This window comes from Eulemur rufifrons, chromosome 2 (assembly GCF_041146395.1).
Source record: "Eulemur rufifrons isolate Redbay chromosome 2, OSU_ERuf_1, whole genome shotgun sequence".
Taxonomy (NCBI): Eukaryota; Metazoa; Chordata; class Mammalia; order Primates; family Lemuridae; genus Eulemur; species Eulemur rufifrons.
This window is the reverse complement of record NC_090984.1, coordinates 35,351,638-35,372,526: the sequence shown is the minus strand read 5'-3', so window position 1 is coordinate 35,372,526 and position 20,889 is coordinate 35,351,638. Positions and strand designations below refer to the sequence as shown.

Sequence of the window (20,889 nt, the reverse complement as noted above, 5' to 3'; positions counted from 1 at the left end):
AAACATACTCCAAAAAGTTCAAAAAGTGCAAATTTGTCAATGTTTTTACTTGATGAATTCCAGTACAAAGGTTTCATGAGGACAGTTTGCCAATACGTATCTTTGGATTACCTTTAAATATCTGAATTCAACCTGTCCTCCAAAACTACATGCAATATAAAAAAAACACATTGTCCAGCTGCTGCAAAATCTCACGTCAATTCTTTCGATTCCTTTTCCCATCTATTATCTTTGCCTATGTCTTAAATACACTGAAAAACACTTGGGGAAATTCCTGGCAACATATACAACAGAATCTGTTTTCTAGGAGAACAATCTTTTTTCATTGATTCCTAAACAGTAGAGGGAGGGAGGAAGGTGCGTTTCCTGGTTTCAACATTTTAGTGGCTTGCTGAGTGAAGACAAGCACCATGACGGCAGACTGCTCTCCACTGCCTTCCATGGATGCACAACTCAGGTGCCCTCTTAAGTGTCTTTATCCCTCTTGTCTCTGTCCTCACTACTCCATCTTTCCAAAGGGTAGGCCAACGATGTGAGGAGTGACACCCACACATCACACAACTTCATCATTTCCGTGCAAGTCAAAGGCTCAGCGACATTGGAGTCACAGGGTGCTTTCACCAATTCACACCCCTGTTTCATTCCATTATCTGAGTAACCTAGAGCAGTGGTTTATTGGAGTGGACTTTAAGAATGCCCCACCGTATCTGTGGTTCTGCACCCTGCTTTTGTCCTGCAAGGTAAAGACCTAGGGGGCAGGTTTCAAGAATGTATACTCACACACAGCAGAAGGAAACACACGCAGTTTCCCCCAGTAAGTTTTAAAATAGTATTGTATACCCAGTAGAGCAAGTCACAAAAAACTGGTGGCTGGAGTGGGGGAGGCTGGGATACAAAGCTGAACAAGAAAGGGCTCTATCTGAAAAGTAATTGGTGAGAAGGGAAGATACAATGTGTATAAACCATCATAAGATCTTTGCAGATAAAGTGTCATGAGATTTTGCTTAAGGGATAACTTTCAACTATGAGACTCAAGAAGGTGGAATTGGGGCCAGCCCAAAAGAAGAATTAGACCAGTGGGATGGGGAAGGGAAGGGAATTGATTTCAGCCAGACACAAGCTGAGGGTGGAGAACATCCAAGCCTATAAAGGGAACACCAAGTGGTTGAATTTGATCAGACGATCTAGGTGAGAGACAAAGTAAAAGGTAAGTTGAAGCCACACTGCAGACGTAGTGGAATGTTGCTATTCACTACATCCTATATTGGAGTATATAAGATATACCTTTGCCAACTGACACTTAACTACAACGGCTGCAAAAAGCGGAAGACTCTGATCCATGACCCCAAACAAAAAGGACAATGCCTCCTTGTCTCTGCAGAGCAGACAAAGCTTGCCACATTTGCTTGGAGAGGTGCTAAGCAGGGCTGGTCGGAGGAGGAGGATTAAGTGAGCTTGAGGGAGGGGGAGGAGGGAGCTGCCCTTTGTTTGGTGGCCTTCATTATGTTTCCTTGCTGCTGAGCAGGTGCAAACTATTTTTCCTGCCTTCTCCAGCCCTCCTCCTCATCCCTCCCAAGTCCAGAAGGCCACTTCAGGGAGAGGATGGGCAAAAGGCCTTGTGGAAAAAGGAAAAAACATTAGCAGGAGGATGTGGTTGGGGTGTGGGTGACAGAAAGAGCTGGAAGCAAGAAGCTATCCCAGTTTTTTACACCGAAAGCCCTAGTCCTGGGTAATAGAAACAAAGCACAGAAATCTGCTCCAGAGTCCAGTAATTGAAGCCTAGCAATTCCCTTCTATGTGCTCTCAATTAGTAAATATTAATTTTCTAATTAACATCAATGGATCCTCACCAGGAGAATAATGGGCTTTCAATTACTTACATAAAGTCAAAACTTTATGCCCTTGATTTATATTTGAAGTCTGCATTTGACACATTTCTCTCTGTGATCACAAGAGAATATAAAAACCTAAGTCCAGGACCAATGCTGTGACTCTATTTTTATGCTTCATTATTGCTCTGAAAAATCAAGTCAGTTGTCAGCAAATGATACCTACCATTGCCTCACATTGATGTGTCTTATTAGCTTAGCATCTGAGAATCATACAAAAAATTATTTTAACTCACCACTTTCAACCTCCCTTCTCTCTAATGCTTGATTATGTTTCATCAGGACCAGGATTCCCAGATTGTGGGTCAAGAGACTTGTATTCTAGAGACAATTCTGCTATTAACTTGCCAGGTAACCTAAGGCTCTGGGTCAGGACACTCAAATTCTCTGGACCTTGGAGGTCATTTGGGGAGGCCCTAGGAGGCAACAGACCACTTTGGCATTTATAAATCTTCTTCCCAGGAAAAAAATATATATGAATGGACATGGACACAAACAATTTCCTAGACCTTCCCCCAAAGTGGTCTCTAGAATATTTTTCATTTTGATATTCTATAATTAAAGGTATCTGATCATTGAAAGAAACAAGTATTATTTTTACAGCCATTACCATGATACAGGTATATACGAGGAGAAGTGAAGACACTAATATTGCTGAACTCACTCTAGCAATCACAGCTAACGGCAGTGCCTGAGTGGAGCTAGGACTGTAGGGTAGGGGAGTCCCGCTGTCCTGCACACTAAAACTATGAATGTCAAGATCTCACTGCCAGATTCTCCTGTGGACAACACGGGGCCAAGCTTGAAGAAGTCCCCTCAGTGGCTGGCAACAAAGCCTCTCCCATTAAGAGCCTGGTGCAGTGGCTCACGCCTGTAATCCCAACACTCTGGGAGGCTGAGTCGGGAGGATCTCTTGAGCTCAGAAGTTCAAGACCAGCCTGAGCAAGAGTGAGACACATGTCTACTAAAAATAGAAAAGATTAGCCAGGCGTGGTGGCACACACCTATGGTCCCAGCTACTCGGGAGGCTGAGGCTGGAGGATCACTTGAGCCCAGGAGTTTGAGGTTGCTGTGAGCTAAGATCACCTCGCTGCACTCTAGCCGGGGTGACAGAGCGAGACCCTAATAAAAAAAAAAAAAGCCAAGGGAACACTACTTGCTTTGGGTTCTCTAAGACATACCTCTTCTTCCAGTCCAAAGAATAGTGTCGAGTTTTATTTTATTTAAAAGCCAATATAATATGGCAATATTTATGGGTGAAATGCTATATCTAGGATTTACTTCAAAATAAACCAGAGGAAGACGAGAATAGAAAAAAGATTGGCCATGGGTTGTCAATTGTTGAAGTTGGGGGATTAGTTTTCTCTCACTTGTATAGTTTTAAATTTTCCACAGAGAGAGTCTAAGTGAAAGATCTGTAGGTTAACAGATTTTTTGAGTCCTGTGCACAAAGCTAAATGAACCCTCCTCAATTCACATCTTGAGGAGCCCCCAGATAGCAAAATCTGTGGCTCACAGAATATGGAATTGACACAGGGTTATTTTGGGAACCATCCTACAGTCCAAAAGACATGACTTTCAACCAGGGAAAAAAAGTATTTTTGTCTATGCGAGGAAATGTCTTTCTCCACGTGGAGAGCTCAGATCTGGCTGAAGAGGCAAAATTAGGCAGCCTGAAGTATCGTCCCCACCTTGGAAGGCACGAGTTTCACCTTTCTGTCCAACAGGCCACCTAGCCCAGTCTGGTTTGGCATGATTCATTGCTCTCACTCTTTGGACTTAATGTAAAATGTTTGCTATTTTTACAGAGCTCCCTTTAACAGACAGAAAATGGTTTTTCTTGTTGTTAGCTTCTGCTTTTGCCTTTTTTTCCCAACAAAATGTAGCAATTTTGGAATCAGACTGAGTTCCCATCAATACAAAAGAACTGCAGCTCCAATTCCTCATGTCTTGGGAAAACAGCAGTGGACATATCAGCAGCAATACCGGCTTCTCTGTCACCCACAGGGGTTCGGAGGATCAGCCAGGGAAAACCGAGGCTACCACTGAATCTATTCCTGCCTCAATGTCTCCACCCAAGGAAGGAACGCTGACAGAGAAAAGGTTGAGTTTGGGCAACTGTATCTAAGCCCTTGGGTAGTCCTTTTCTACACTGACTCCAGACTTGGCCATATGACTTGCTTTGGCCAGTGGGGACAACAGCAGGCAAGATGCAAGCAGAGGCTTACCAAATGCTTGTGCACTGGAGCTTGCGCAAGCTCGCTTTTCTTGGGAACACTGTGGTGTGACCACTACTACATAAACAAGCCAGGGCTAGCCTGGTATGACAAGAGATCTGTGGCTAAGTCATCTCCATTGTCCCAGCTGAAACTGGGCCAACTACCAGACATGTGAGTGAGGCCATCCTAGATCATCCATGCCCAGCCAAGCCACTAGCTGACCACAGGGATTGGATGAAACCACCAAGACCAGAACTGCCCAGCCAATGTACAAAATCTTGAGAAATAATAAATGCTTATTATTTAAGCCACCAAGTTTGGGGTGATTTGCTACACAAAAAGCTAACAGACACAATAGAGCAAGAAAAGGTGACTAACAGAGGCTAAGATATATTGAACATCGGAGGACATATCTCCTAATAGCTCTTTACACAACCAGTCAGTGGGGCTTACTACTGATTGGATTTTATGTCAACAGTCATTACAATATCCTGACATAGATTCAAAATTGACCATGCTCCCTAATGGTCATTTCAAGACAATGTTTGCTGCAACTCTTGTAATGCTATAGTATGGATATCAGGAGTTTATGAACCTCCTAAAATTACATGAAGAATTGTGTGTGTTTATATGCATTTTTTTCTTTTTAACTGAAAAAAAGATGCTTAAAAAACAGAATAACAAAGAAATATCTATATATACACTGCCTAGAATTAATGATACTATTTTAGGCTGGGTGCGGTGGCTCACGCCTGTAATCCTAGCACTCTGGGAGGCCGAGGCGGGTGGATCACTCAAGGTCAGGAGTTTGAGACCAGCCTGAGCAAGAGCGAGATTCCATCTCTACTAAAAAAAATAGAAAGAAATTATCTGGCCAACTAAAAATATATATAGAAAAAATTAGCCGGGCATGGTGGCGCATGCCTGTAGTCCCAGCTACTCGGGAGGCTAAGGCAGTAGGATTGCTTAAGCCCAGGAGTTTGAGGTTGCTGTGAGCTAGGTGTGACGCCACGGCACTCACTCTAGCCCAGGCAACAAAGCGAGACTCTGTCTCAAAAAAATAAATAAATAAATATAAAAAAAAAGATACTATTTTATCATATTTGTTTTGGATTTCTTTTTTATATATAAAGCAAATAAGACATTACCGATAGGGTTGATATTAGTCTGACTCAGTCATCTCCCTTTCCTGCTCCCCCATTCAGTAGTTTGAATTTGGTATATATCTTTCTAGTCTGTGAATTTATATTTTAAAATAATATATACATAAATATATGTATACATATATAAATGTATAGATTACAAAATAATGTATTAACATATAGTCTTGTGGTTTTGAAATTACTTTTTTTTTAGGAGACAGGGTCTCACTCTGTCACCCAGGGTGGAGTGCAGTGGTGTCATCATAGCTCACAGCAACCTCAAACTCCTGGGCTCAAGCAATCCTCTTGCCTCAGCCTCCCAAGTAGCTGGGACTACAGGTGTGCAACACCATGCCTGGCTAACTTTTCTTAGTCTTTGTATAGAGACAGGGTCTCACTATATTGCCCAGGCTGGACTCAAACTCTTGGCCTCAACGGATCCTCCTGCCTCTGCTTCCCAAAGCGCTGGGATTACAGGCATGAGCCACTGTGCCCAGCCTGAAATTTTTCCTAAGTGCATCTGTCTGCAATTGCTTCTTCACCAAACACTACTTTTGTGAGACCCATCCATATTGATACCATATTCTCATATAATATGTAAGCCACATGTATTTCTTTACTAATGGACACTTAAATTGTTTCCATTGTTTTTTTGGGTTTGTTTGTTTGTTTGTTTTTGGTGCTATTACAAACGCTGTTGAGGAACAGATCGGTTGCTTCCAACACACTCTCAGAGGGCCTCAGAACACCATCCCTCCATCCAAACATTAGGAATCTTTGTTTGATAATCTGATGGGGAAGTGCCATAATTTGGCAGATATATTTCTGCATTAGATCATTCTCAAGCCTTCAAGGAAGCTGTCCTTACACTCTTAAAATCACTTATTAGATGCTTCTGCATTCAAATCCAAAATTTCCTGTAACAAAGGTCTGCATCTACCTAGAACACTAAAAACAGCCTTATTTTTTTCATTGAAAATTCCTTAAAATGAGATAATGTTGCTGTCCAGAACATTGTATTACCAAGCAATGTTATCCTAAATTGCTGTCAGCATCAAATGCTGCTCACACCAAAGAAATTACTAAGAGACTAACAATGTGATATCCTAATTTTTTTGTTGTTATTTTCTGTAATGTTTATAAGAATTAAACAGCTAGATCTCTGGTGGTTATCTCATTTCCCTTATTTTCTATCTTTTTTTTTTAACCTAATTTGGATTAGAGAGCTTTCTAATATGACTTTCTTTTACTTTTATGCTTGCTCCCAGTGTGACATCTAGTCTCTATGGCAAAGTCCCAAAACAAGGAAATTAAAACCCAGACCCTTACTACTCATAACAGACCATATGCTTAAGTCTAAATTATCCCACCCTAGTATTATTTAGTAAAATAAACCAAAATAGGTGATTTTTTTTTTATCAGTCTTGCTTTCCCTCGGGAGTATGTGAAATGATGAAATGTTATACAGATACTTGGACTCAGTATTGTCAAATTTAGAAATAATTTACTCAATTGCTTTTAAAAGAGCATAGATTTAGCAGATCTCGTTAGTTACATACGAATTGTGCGGCTCTGAATAATTTCCTTTCCCTTGCTACACTTTGATTTTCTTACCTGTGAAATAACAACAAAAATCATCACTGGTGCTAGAATGAAATGAAATAGTGCATATAGAAGCCCTTTGTCATTTCTCCGCTAGACAGTGAGCTTCTCATAAGCAGAGGCAGTGCTTAATTCATCTTTGATTTCTCAGCAGTTGGCAATATATTTGGTAAGGATTCTTATGTACCAAGCATGTATGCTAACCTTCTTTGCCACAGCTGTGTCTCCTCCACTTTGGAGTTCAAAGCTCTCCATCTCCAACTACTCCACTTCTCTGGTAGGACCACTCATACTTGCCAAGTTAGACTCAGAGCCCTAAGCACTCACTGGCATCACACATTAGAGTGCCAACATCAGATTCCTGGGGGAACACCGACAGTAGGCAACTTTGGGCTAGAACCTAGGAGTGTGGCGTGCGTACCTCAAGTGTATCCTGCTCCAGCTCTACACCAAAGAGGGGCTCCACATCTCAGGAGCCACAGAAGGCTAAGCCGCCCATTACTGGTGATGACAGCAGTTCTAGTGGGTACAAGGAGGAACTCTTCCCTGTACTCACTTCTGGAGGAGTTTTCCATACAGTTATGACTCATTCTGGGTAATCAGGCTACATGGGATTATTAATATTACACTTGGCCAGGTGTGGTGGCTCACATCTATAATCCTAGCACTCTGGGAGGCCAAGGCAGGAGGAATGCTTGAGCTCAGGAGTTCAAGACCAACCTGAGCAAGAGCGAGACCCCATCTCTACTAAAAATAGAAAAATTAGTCATGTGTTGTGGTATGAGCCTGTAGTCTCAGCTACTCAGAAGGCTGAGGCAGGAGAATCGTTGGAGCCCAGGAGTTTGAGGCTGCAGTGAGCTATCACAACACCATTGCAGTCCAGCCTGGGCAACAGAGTGAGACTCTGTCTTTAAAAAAAAAAAAAAATTATATATTTACATATATATATTATTATTATTATACTGCCACCAAAATATAATAAATATGCTTACCAAAGAAAAGGATTTATAAAACAAGTGGAAAAATATGGAGCACTGACTGAGTATTTGCCCCATAATTACAACTACATAAAAATAATGTGTGTTTGAGTAGATTGGAAGGAAACCTAAAGACATAAAAATAATTACTGTGTTCAGGTACAGGGGTATTATGGATGAATTCTTCTAAATTTATTTCTTATAATCTCTTAAAGTTGACATAGTAATGAAGCAAAAATAAATGACCTTCCATCTCCAAGCAGGCTTTCTCGAAAGGTTCCAGAAAGAAAACTACCTGGTCATGTCTAGACTCTCAAGGAAATAGGCTCTAATCCACCACCATTTAGTGGGAAGAACCTTATTAGACTGGGATCAGAACACTTGGATTCTAGCACCAGCTCGGCCAAAAACTAGTTATGAGACTTCAGAAGTTGTTTAACCTCTCTAGACCTCTGTCTGAAGTCAAGCAAAAAGACTTAGGATAGAATTCTTAAACTCTCTTCTGGCCTTTCTACAATGTAGCATATGTTTTACTTTCTACAATGTAGCAAATGATTATAAAGTGCTGTGAAAAAATTTTTAACAAACACATCAGAATTCAAAAGATCCAAGAGAGCACGGCCCCCTTCAGGGCAGTTCTTATACTTATTCCTGGAAAGAGGGACCTATTCTTTGGCCACCACAGCTTGGTGTATATGATATTGCTTACCTTCAGCAGGACTAATTTTTCCTCCTTTGAGGCAGAATGTAAGTACTGGAAGCAGCTGAGAAGGATCTGGTGCAAAGTCTGGTAAGATGGGTGATCAGGCTGGGTGGTGGTAATATTTTAAGTCATAAAGGAAGTAAAAAAAATAGATTTTCTTATGTAGCTCACAAACGACTACTCAAAAGTACTTTGAACAATGGCAATGACCTTCTCATGGTGGCAATTCAAAAGGGAGGTCAACTGTACTCACGGGTACAGTCTAAGTTCTATGAGGCCAGGCATGGTGGCTCACGCCTGTATTTCTAGCACTTTGGGAAGCTGAAGCAGGAGAATCACTTGAGGCCAGGAGTTTGAGACTAGCCTGGGCAACAGAGACCCTCTCTCAACAAAAAATTTTGAAATTAGCCCAGTGTGCTTGTGTACACTTGTAGTCCCAGCTATTCAGGAAGCTGAAGTAGGAGGTCGCTTGAGCCCAGGAGTTTGAGGTTACAGTGAGCTGTGAAGATGTCACTGCACTCCAGCCCAGGCAACAGAGTGAGGCCCTGTCTCAAAAAAAAAAAAAAAAAAAAAAACCCTACAGCTCTATGGCTTGTCAAAGCCAATGCCATTATTTTAGGAATGGCTTTTATAGTTCTACTCTCTCAAGTGTGACTGTCATAAAGAGACACAAAAAAAAAACACTTTGCTAGGATACCCAAAAACCTTTTGTCTCTGCCAAAATAAATTCTGAAGTTGAAATTCAAAACATAATTTGTTTACCATTATTACAGAATGTGCTCATAAGGCTGAGATGTTTATTTTTAATACCTTTGGCATTTAACCTTTAACCCCTTATTTGCTCTGTAAATATCAAGTCAGCAAGGTAAAAAATATATATATATATTATATATATCTCAACACTGAGAAACCTATTTTAATCGCAGATTGGTAAAAACACAAGTTGCTGCATCTTTGCAAAAAAACAAAGTAGATGACTCAAACTTGTAAAATCATTACTGTTCATAATTCCTATATATCCCACCATAAAGCTTATAATATCCTGCACCTGTATAGAGGTTTTAAAATATTTCTGCTTTTTGAAGCTGATGAAAAGAGCTTTCACAAGTTCCTACCAAGGAATGAGGCCTTGTCCCCATCTCATTAGGAAATGCAAAGCACTACGTGTTCTTTCTTTCGTTTAGTCTCACAGGAGCTGGTGACATGCCAATAACAGGTACAGGAGCAAAATGTTGTATTAATATTACAAGTCATCAAAATTCTCACTGCTGCTCATCATCTAGACCTAAGGAGATCTCCTGAAACAGACCTCATATTCATGAAATTCAACTGAGAAAGGAGTAATAAAAAGAGGCCATCATGCAATATTGGGGGCCAGAGCATTTTCAGTGGAAGAGGGAGTAGAAGAGTAAGAAAGAGAAGTTCAGTTTGCAGCCTCACCACTCATGGAACCAACCTACACTGGTGTTTAGAGCTCCAAATAGTAGCAGCTGGATGTAGATTTTCCCTGTTTTAGTAGCTTAGAGATTCTGTGGGCTAAAAATACCAAGCAACTCTTTCTCTTTAGGGGGACCCGGTGGGAAGGTGTGGGTGTATCAGTAAAAATCTAATGCTGTGATTGGGTAGGTGGCTAAGGTGTAGACGGTCCTGCTGGTGAGTGAATGGGAGGAGGCACTGTGGTTCCCAGCAGGACACCACATTAAAATTTACAGAGTGGCTGCAAACAGCTGACCTGCAAGTGTGTGTGTTTGGCCTCTCACTGATGATCAGAACACTTACAAAAATTGAAAGATATGGCATAAAAATCTGGATTTCTAGCTTTTCTTGAAAAACAAGACAATTTGGTAATATGGTGATGTAAACATGGCCTAGGGTCAAGTAATGGTGCCTCTTTAGATGAAGTATGCATTCCACTTGCACTCTCTAGAGGCCGGCCTCCCCCCACCAAATCCTATCATTCCAGTTTGCAACCACTGATAAAGCTGTAGCCCCTGGCAAGACTGTGGAGAAGGTAGCTTTCAGCTCCTGCAGCTGTCTCCTTTCTACACTTCTCCATCCCTCTGACCTTGGGTTTCTCTCCAAAGAGAAGCCCTGGACTGGCCAAATATTAATATTCCCCACTAGGATGGCCCACCCACACTTGTCCCTACATAATGTCCAGGACACCAGATCTTTCCCTAACCCTTTGCCTGCATCAAAATTTTTTTGTGCTTTATCCCATTCCTTTCCGGTTTTGTTTTTGCTGTATTGTATTGTTTGGGCCAGATTACTAGCAATCTGATGAACTAATCAGTAAAAATGAACAAGGTTACCTTCCCAGAAAACATATTTGAAATGGATTCCAATCTTTCTAAATATAAGCCTTGCCTTCACCCAAAGGAACTTAATCTACCTTATAGTCAGCTATCTATCAGGTTTCTAGGTTCCTAGGTCTATTCTTGTATATTTTTATATGTCATATCTACAATTTACTCACAAGTAAAAAGCAAGTAAGGAAAAGGAAACACATCTTGAACATTTTCTGCGGTGATGGCCAATTCGGATTTGCCCTAATATTAATATTTCTGCATATTTAATTCACAGAAGCCTCACGAATCACAATTTCTGGGTCCAAAGCACATAGTAGATCTATAGACATGGGTTTCAGTCCATCAGATGGTCCAAACTGGTCATGGCCACAAAAGCAGAACTTCCTTTACAGATGATGATAAGGCCGGATTCTACAAAGGAAACCTTAGATGTCAACGGAGATTTTTGTACTCTCCTAAACAACATACCCTAAATTATTTTTTTGCACTTCCTCAAGTTTCCCAAGGAAAAAGACACAAATAACTATTGCCTGCTAGTGATCTTAGTTTTCCCAAGATGGGGAAGTGTCCCAAAGTGAGTTTTCAGGAGGGAGATAGGAGTTGAACTACAAACTGTACATTGTGTTCATGAGTCAGAAAATAGCAATCTACCTTTATGAGTCACAACTGAATGAGTCTTGGTAGTACCTTGGATACAGATGGAAAACCTTCCTAATGTGCTACAAGACTTCACACACACACAGAAGCCCATAGCACAGGTGCTCTCCCTATAACCTGGCCAAGGGCCTACTGATGAATTGTATTCTCCGTGCTAAATCTCAGCCACACCCACTGAAGGTCATGTCCCGTCCCTTCCTGTTCTAGACAGCTAAGGGCAGGCCTAGACCAATGTGGAACACAAAATGAAGCCTCATTTGGTTTGACAGAGTCTTATATAAACATTAAGTATTATAACGTGGGTTTCTGATTATTTAAGATGTTGATGGTCTGTTCTAAGGCAACGCCACATATCTAATGAACAGATAATTTTTCAAGTCAGGAAAGAAATGATTCATTTAATTTTGGCCAAATTACTCTGGATCCGGTAGATCTCTGAATGGCACACCTTCTATTTCAGGACAGCCAGCTGTTTCAACTTTTCTGTTCCCGAATTGTGGCCTTAGCAACCATATCTGATGCACGGATAGTCGCCTGGTGGCCCACAACCTGCCCATCTGTTCTGATGGCAGGGAGCCCAACAATAGGTAAGTCAACCCTGTCCTTGGATAGACCAACTCTGGAAATGACTCTTCCTTAGAACACGCCTCCTCTGCATCCATTTGACCAACCATTTCATCTGCAATGGGGCCAAACTGAGTATGGAGTTTCCCAGGTCCCAAAAAAGGCATGCTAGACTATTTTTCAGTCTGCTCAGCATGAAAGATAAATTTAACTGAGAGGAAGTTAATTTTCTCAAGGTACCACTCAAGTATTTAAATTCTGTAAGCTTCTTTAAGCTCTTGACATAAACACATTGATTTTTTTTTTTTTTTTTAGAAATATTGAACCATGGAAAATAATTACAGCAGTTCTAAAGCACTAGGACTATCACATTGCTAAAATTCAGGTGGCCAGCAGCCCAGCGAAATACCTTTACCCAAACCCATGCCCAATGTGATTGGTTCTCTGTAGGGGTTCCAAAAACAATGTGGGGTGGACTGACTTCTTAAACTTTAAAACTGGAAGACGAAATTTTTTTTATAGATAAAGTGTTCTCTTAGGGGCAAAGGTGACTTAATTTTGGACTATATGAAAAGAAAGAGCTTTGGTCGAGGATGCCTTCAAAGGTTTTTTTGTTGTTTGTTTTTAATCATTCTTTTGAATAAACAGCACCCGGTCAAAGGCTGCTTCTGAGCTCTGTATGTAGATTCCGATGAGCTTTTGCTACAGTCCTTCCGGCCGCTCATGCAGGATATATAGATATTTAGATTAGCGCTGTGCTGGTTATCATTTTGACATAGCTTCACTTTCACATTCATTAAAAAAAGAACAAACCAGAAGAGAACTACTTCATCCACCTAAGCAGGATTACTTGAAAAGAAGCAAGTGTGGAAACTATGAAGGCTTGTAGTAGCACTTCTTTTTTTTTTTTTTCTGATGGACTGCCAATCTTTTCAAAATAGAGTCCTTGCTTTTGTGCCTCGGAAAGAAAAGTACACCACACCAAAGCCCAAGGGATGTGGCTAAGGTTATAGGCAGGGAGGAGGAATGTAGCTGGGTAGGGAAGCTGGGGTTGCAGAAAAGTCACAAAAAAGTCAGAGAAAGAGGCAGCCACTTCCATATATTTCCAAAGTGCCAAATGGAAAAAGAGCAAAAAAACGTGAAACTCGTGAGGACTTCATGCCATGCGAACTGTTCACTGTACACGCGAAGAGTCCCTGTCACCTCGCGCCTGGGAAGCGGCTGGGCTCTCCCCAGGAGGTGTTTACTCGGCCTCTCCAGCGCAGAGACCCTGCGGGCCGGCGCCCCTGGCGGGTCCAGGCCAGCGGGGCTCCCGGCTGCGCCCGGCTCACTTTCGCTCTCAGCAGCCTGCCCACCGCCAGGTGCTCGCCCTACCTGGCGCCCTCGCCCGCCTTTGTGCGGCCCGCGCCGCCCCTCGCCAGGGCAGGCCGGGGGCCGCCCCAGCCAGCGCGCCGATGCCAGGCGGGACAGCTGCGGGCGCTGCCGGGCGGCGGAACCGCGCTGGGGAGGGAGTCAGCCCGCGAGGGTGCCGGCGGGCGGGGAGGGGACAGCGGGTGGGGAGGGGCGCAGCGAGCCTGCTGCGGCACGAACGTCGCGGCCAGCTAGGACCCGAGGGGCACGGGCGATTGCCCCCACCGCCCCAGCTGGAAGAAAGGGATCCCCTCCGACGCCGCGCCCCCGAAAACAGATGTGCCCACACCCTGGCTTCCGACAGCTGGCAGCCATAGCAACCCGGCCACAAAAAGTTTCGGGACGCAGAAAGCGACTTTAAAGAAAGTTTTCCTTGGCCCCTGGTCCCTCTCCCCGATCCCGGTTTACGGAAGGCAGGAGGAAATAAGAGCTCGCGACGTGCCTACTCCCGCGTCCACCTTCTCCTCCCCTGGCCTGGGCAGCGCGCCCAAGGTGGGTGCCCCGCGCCGGGGCTTCCTGCCCCATCCCTGGGTCAGGCGTCCTGGGACGCGGCGCGGCCAACTCACCATGGTGACTTGCGCCGCGGTAGCGCCTCCGCCCGGTCCGGCTGCCGGGGAGCTGGGGCTGGAACGTAGTCTCCTGGGCGAACTTCAAAAGTTGGTTCCTCTCGCCAAAAACAGGCTCCCGACACCCAAGCACTCACAGGAGCCAATGGGAACCCAGGGGGGACTCCATCCAGGCGGGATCGGCGGCTCTAGGTGAGGGCGAGACGGGGGCGACTTAGCACACGCGGTGCATGCTGCGGAGGGCAGGAGTCCACTCGGACCCGCCGCTCGCCGCTGCTTAGGTGCCTCCGATGCGCTCGGCGCTGCTGCCCAGTTCCCCTGCCTCGCTCCTCTTTCTTCGGCCACTTAATCCGTACTCCTCTGGCTGAGCCTCGGCTCGGACCGGGCAATCTGTCCATAAATGGAGAATTCAGCTCAGACCTGACCAATCAGGGTTTGTTTTCGCAGCGTCACTCCTCAGGGAAACCGTAGTAGCCAACAAGCTTGGAGCTGCTGGAGTTTCCAAAGACCTCTGGATCCTGTAGTCCTGGTCCCCGCCAGCCTCCACCGCACGCTGCGGACCCAGCTCGCGCCTGGTGGCAAGACCTGCACTGTTAGGAAAAAAACCCTCCGTGAAACAGAAGTAAACCTTTCTTTTTTTTTTTTTTTTTTTTTTTTTTTAACACAAAGTTAGAGTAGCTTTAGCCTCCAAGCCGAAGTGGCATGATTTTCCCAGAACTTTTTTTTTTAAGAAGGAAATATTTTATCAGCATAAAAGATCAGAGTCGTGGCAGCAGCCCAAAGGAAATCCTCTTTCATTCCTATGTCTGGATTGTGAGGAAAGTCAAAAATATCATTTCCCTCACCCCTCCTTTTACCTGAATTTCCTTGGAAAACAAAGGAAGGCTTCTGGCTTCTTTTTCTTTTCTCTTTTGGAGGTTTTGATGGCAGGAAAGTTGCAAGTGCAGTGAGCACAGGGAAGGGGAGAGAGAGGTGGAAACACCACCCAACCTCAGTCGACAGGTACCTGTTGATAACAATCAGAAGCACAATCAGAACTGTGAAAATGCATTATTCCAGCGTATGGAGTTTTGGGAAATCAGGTGCACAATGAGCAGAAGATTGGGGTGAAGGAAAAGCAGAATCCTGAAATAAAAGTAGAGAGTCTGATTTTATTTTGGAGGACTGCAGAAGTAACCTTGGTGGTTCACAAGAGGCTGCCCCCTTGGGATCTGTGGAAGATAAAATTTGAAAACTTCCAGGCATAGAAAAGCTATGAAGGATAATGATGGTATGATTTACTTTATGAAATTCGGTTGTAGCTCTTCACTTGAATATAGGATCATAGCATTGAGACGGGTGTTAAAAATCATCTTGTCCAAATAGGGTAGTAGCGAAATGTGGTGTATCCATACAATGGAATACCATTCAGCCATAAAAAGGAGCGCGGTACTGATACCTGCCGCAACACGTATGGACCTTGAAAACATGGTAAGTGCAACAGGCCAGGCCCAAACGATCACATACTATATCATTCTATTTATATAAAAGTTGAGAATAGAGAAATCTATAGAGACAGAAAGTCTATAGATAAGTGGTTTGCTAGGGGCTTGGGAGGACGGGTGGATGGAAGTAATTGCTAATAGGTATTCGTTTTCTTATTGATGTAATGAAAAATTTCTGGAATTTAGATATTGGTGATAATTGTACAACTTTGTGAAAATACTAAAAACCACTGGATTGTATACTTTAAAAGGGTGAATCTTATAGTATGTGAATTACATCACATTTAAAAAAAAGGGAAGAAAATCACATTGTCCAGATTCCTGTAATAATCATTCACATAGTTGGGCAATAGTATACTTGAACGCCCTCCATAAGGTAGCTTGACACTTGAGATGCAACTGGTCCTTACCCTTGCTGGGCTTACAATTTTAGAAGGGAAGATACAGATGATAAATTTAAAAATAATAAATGCTTACAGGAAAGAAACAAATACAATGAGAAGTGACAGTAGTTTTGTGCAAGGAACTGCCATATTTGGAGCTGTAGTTCAGATTAGGAAATTCATCAGGCAGCAGTGTGTAGTTTGACCTGGAAAGTAAACAGTATGGCATCTGCACTAGGCATTGCCTAGCTACATAGAGATGTGACACATTAAATTCTCAGGTAAGTCTGACTCCATACCTCACAGGAGCATATCAGCTTCAAAATACTATTAGCTATTTTAGGACTAATGAACAGAGGTTGCCAAAAGGAAAATTTGGACTTATTAGCACCACAAGAACCCTAAAGTTGGAAATGACACCTAAGCCACCATCCCATCCATGGCCCACCCTGATTAGTAGTCACATTGACATGATTTCAAGATATACAGGCAAAGACACAGTTGTTTTCCCAAGTTTAACCCAGGGATGCAATGAAACATTGAAAGTCTCTTAATAATCCATCGACAATCTATCAGTTTTTGATTTTTCAATAACGATCTTGAGACTATTTGTCCATTGTATCATCATTTTAGATTTTTTAAAAAATCATTTTAAAAAATGTTCACTTTTATTTGCCCTAATAATCTCTTTCCAGTTTCAAGAGGTATTCCCAACTCTAGTAGTTGGGACATGGATGAACATGTAGGCTTGTGTTCATTTTTCATGACTTTACAATATATTTTTTTCCAGATGGAAATACATAATATATATTTAAATTTTTATGTCTAAGCAGTGCTTAGATCATGAGATCTAGTGGTACAGAAACCTGAATTTGAAGTCTGCCTTTTCCACTTAACTAGCTGTGAGATCCTAATTTCTCTGTGCTTCAGTTCCCTTATCTATAAAACAGATTGAGGCGAGTATAAAATGAAATATGTGTAAAGATGGTCAACAAATATGGATTCTGGCCGGGCGCGGTGGCTCACGCCTGTAATCCTAGCACTCTGGGAGGCCGAGGTGGGCGGATCCTTTGAGCTCAGGAGTTCGAGACCAGCCTGAGCAAGAGCGAGACCCCATCTCTACTAAAAATAGAAAGAAATTATATGGACAGCTAAAAATATATATAGAAAAAATTAGCCGGGCATGGTGGTGCATGCCTGTAGTCCCAGCTACTCGGGAGGCTGAGACAGGAGGATCGCTTGAGCTCAGGAGTTTGAGGTTGCTGTGAGCTAGGCTGACGCCACGGCACTCATTCTAGCCTGGGCAACAGAGTGAGACTCTGTCTCAAAAAAAAAAAAAAAAAAAAAAAAAACAAATATGGATTCCTCTTTCTCTTCACCCATCCCTTGTGTTCTAGGTGAGGGACTCAGACCTGAGGCCCTGGCTGAGATCAGATGGACCGTGGCCCCTGAATTGCATGCCAAGTGTGGGGGCTGTTTGTGTATGCCCTTTTCTTCAGTGAGAGTTAAGAGCTTTTATCAAATTTTCAAAGATGCCATAATGGCCAAAATGTTAGGAGCCACAGCTCTTGATCGTGTTGGTTATGCCTCTCTGGGTCTTTGTCTCTGTTGTGTTTCTCTTGAGGCATGTCGGTTAGAATTGAGCCCGATACTTTAAAGGCAGAGGCTCAGCTTGGATTCTCAAAACAGAACCCACTAATTCACATTTTGAGTATAGAATGTAATGTGTGATCATGTGATACAGCCTATAATTTCATGAAGAAGGCCTTCGAGCCCTCCCCCACTCCATCCCCACCTTAGGGAGGTACATTGTCCGTTTGGACTAAGGTGACCTTATGTCCTTACGTCCTGGTATACCCGGGAAAGTCCTGGTTTATGCCTTTATCCCACTGAACTTATTAATTATATCCCTCTTTGATTTTCAAAAAGGTGTAGTTTAAATGATAAATTATATGGGTATCCTAGATTTTTGGCCAAATGAAATTTTGAAAAATCCTCAACTTGTAAAATGAATGTTTTTCTGATTTTCCTGATTTGCTCTATTTTTCAGAGGACTCAGTAATATATTAGCAAATATTTATTCTTATTCAAGGCCATGGTAGAAATGAAGGGGAAGCAACTTTTAAAACTGTAAAACTCATTCTAGACACATGATGGAGCTAGTCAGATGAGACTTTGTACGTACTTTGGCAGACATGGTTAACTGCATTTTATCTAGAGCTGAATGAAAAGGAACAAAGGAATAAATCAAGATAGATATAAAGTACAAAGTACAATTTCCCTTATAAATCTATCAGTGGAAAAAAAAAACCCACACCACTTATATTAATACATTTTAAAAACAATCAATAAGAAAATAATATCAAGAAATAGGCTGGGTGTGGTGGCTCACGCCTGTAATCCTAGCAATCTGGGAGGCTGAGGCAGGAGGATCGCTCAAGGTAAGGAGTTCGAGACCAGCCTGAGCAAGAGTGAGACCCTGTCTCTACCAAAAATGTAGAAAGAAATTAGCCAGATAACTAAAAATATATAGAAAAAATTAGCCAGGCATGGTGGTGCATGCCTGTAGTCCCAGCTACTTGGGAGACTGAGGCAGAAGGATTGCTTGAGCCCAGGAGTTTGAGGTTGCTGTGAGCTAGGCTGACGCCACGGCACTCTAGCCCCTGCAACAGAATGAGACTCTGTCTCAAAAAAATAAAAAAACAAACAAAAAATAAAACTAGGCCTCTTGTTACGACAGGGGGCCCGTTCATCGTCTGTGGTGAATGTATCTTGCTCTTGCTCTATAAACCTATCTTGCCCTTCCTCAATAAACTTTGTTTCATGCTAAAAAAAAAAAAAAAAAGAAAAGAAATAAAACTAGTTTACATGTCAATACCATAAAAAAATTCAGAATGCATTCACAACAATAAAGTTAAAGAAAGTTTGGTTTTTTTGTTGAGACAGGGTCTCACTCTGTCACCCAGACTAGAATACAATGGCGTGATCATAGCCTACTGCAACTTCAAACTCCTGGGCTCAAGAAATCCTCCTGCATGAGCTTCCTGCGTAGCTGGGACTAAAGGTGCATGCCACCGCTCCTGGCTGATTTTTTCTACTTTTAGTAGAGACCAGTCTCACTCTTGCTCAGGCTGGTCTTGAACTTCTGACCTCAAGTGATCCTCCCGCTCAGTCTCCCAGAGTGCTAGAATTACAAGCCTGAGCCACCATGCCCAGCCAAGAAAATTTGTTGATGGGAAAATTAGGCCAGAAGCCTTTTAACAAGACACTAATGAAAGAGAAATTTATGTCACATCAGTGTGAAATGTCCTGTGTAATCACTGTTTCTACCATAACAGGCATCATTTATTAGGTTCACTAGATATCAGATACTGAGCTAAGGGCTTAATGTGCAATATATTATTCAATCTTCCATACAACTCTGATAACTCCATTTGCAGTTAAGAAACCAAGTTGAGAAAGCTTAAAGAAACTTACCCAAGCTGTTACTCAACTATCCTGCATCAAATCTATGTTTTATGGATTAAATCAGTTTAAGCAGTGATTCTGTAAGGAGAAACATCCATTAGAAGAAATTTTCCCTAGTGCAGGCCTAAAAGGAATAGGAACACACTTACTAAAACTCTGTCGGTCTTTCCAAATGAGGGCTCCCGGAAAAATTATTGCTTTTTAATGAGGCATAAGAATTACATTTGCATTGAGGGTTTAAATCAACATTCTTTGGTTTTTTTCCAAATAGGTTGATATGGTTTGTAAAAAGGATATTGAAGAGAATTTTACCGGTTGTATAACGTAACATGATGCTATTTCTGATTAGTAGTAATGTTTTGTTTTGTTTTGTTTTGTTTTTTTTGCTGTAACAATTATCTTACTGAAATAAAGATATAGAAATTATTTAAACATGTTTAAATTGGCAGCTGATTAAAAGCATGTTTACATGGATGTATTAATATTATTATATTTTCTCTGATTTAAACCAGTATTTTCTTTTTTTTCTTCCAGCTTCGATTTGATTTTTATGTCCAGAAGATAAGCCCTGACCTTGCTCCAGATTTTAAAATTATGAGATAACAAGTAATACTAGTGATGGTGTTCCAGATCTCTCAAGGCATGAGGCAGTCCGCAGAAGTGAGATTTGCAGATAACTGAATCTCCTGATCAACTCTGTATCTCAACACGGTGATGTTCTTTCTTCCCCTTCACTGTCAGTTTTTGCTCGCTTGTTGGATTTTGTGTATTCTTGTAAGTCATCTTATCTCTTTGCTGAAACAAGGCAAGGCATGTATCAATAAATACAAGCATTTTAAAAACTAAAAAATAACAAATCACTGGATGAAACTTGCCTTTTTAAAACACCAAAACTTTTTTTTTAAAACTTAAAGGAAAGTTTTCCTGAATTAAAACATTTCATGGCCTTCTGAAAATATGTTGAACATCAATCAGCTTTTGCTCTAAGACTCAAGGTCGTCACTATCGATATTGATTATTACACAGGGTTGCACAAAACTGAGGTCCTCGAGGATTATTGAATGAAATGACTGTTTACCACTATTCTTCATGGCCCTGGACTGCTGTACTTGTACAGTAATTAGTTTATTTCCTCCACTGTCAGAGACTTTTTCTCCTGCTATTTGTTATTTCAATTTAGTCTCTTTTAGTAACGAGGAGCAGAAAAGCACATGAGTTTCTTCACGGGGAAAAAATTTTTTTGAAGATACATGTGCCCAGGAGCCCAGGAAAAACAGAACGCAAACGAAGGTAGGGCGGTGCACACTTTCTGTCTTTTCTGGCTTCCTGGCTTCTCTGCATGGATGAATGTTCTTTTTTTTTTTTTTTTTTCCTCTGTCTCCTCAAGCTTCTCCCACTTAACTCACAGTTGCTCCTCCCCTAATTTCAGCTTGCAAAGTGTCTTTAGCCTGTCAGGGTGCTGACTCAGGCCCCAGAACAACCTTTTAGCAAGGTTGCTCACAGCTCACTGGAAGCT

At 42.1% G+C, this 20,889-nt stretch overlaps 1 protein-coding gene across 1 annotated transcript in view; it reads right to left on the bottom strand.

The window, feature by feature from the left end:
• MYO1E (myosin IE) overlaps positions 1-14,408 on the bottom strand; it is a 192,919-nt gene extending 178,511 nt beyond the window's left edge. The window contains exon 1 of the mRNA XM_069483352.1: positions 14,039-14,408. Within this exon, the coding sequence (XP_069339453.1) occupies positions 14,039-14,041 (3 nt within the window). The 5' untranslated portion in view covers positions 14,042-14,408. The remainder of the gene's footprint in view (positions 1-14,038) is intronic.
• Between the last annotated feature and the right edge of the window lie 6,481 nt (positions 14,409-20,889).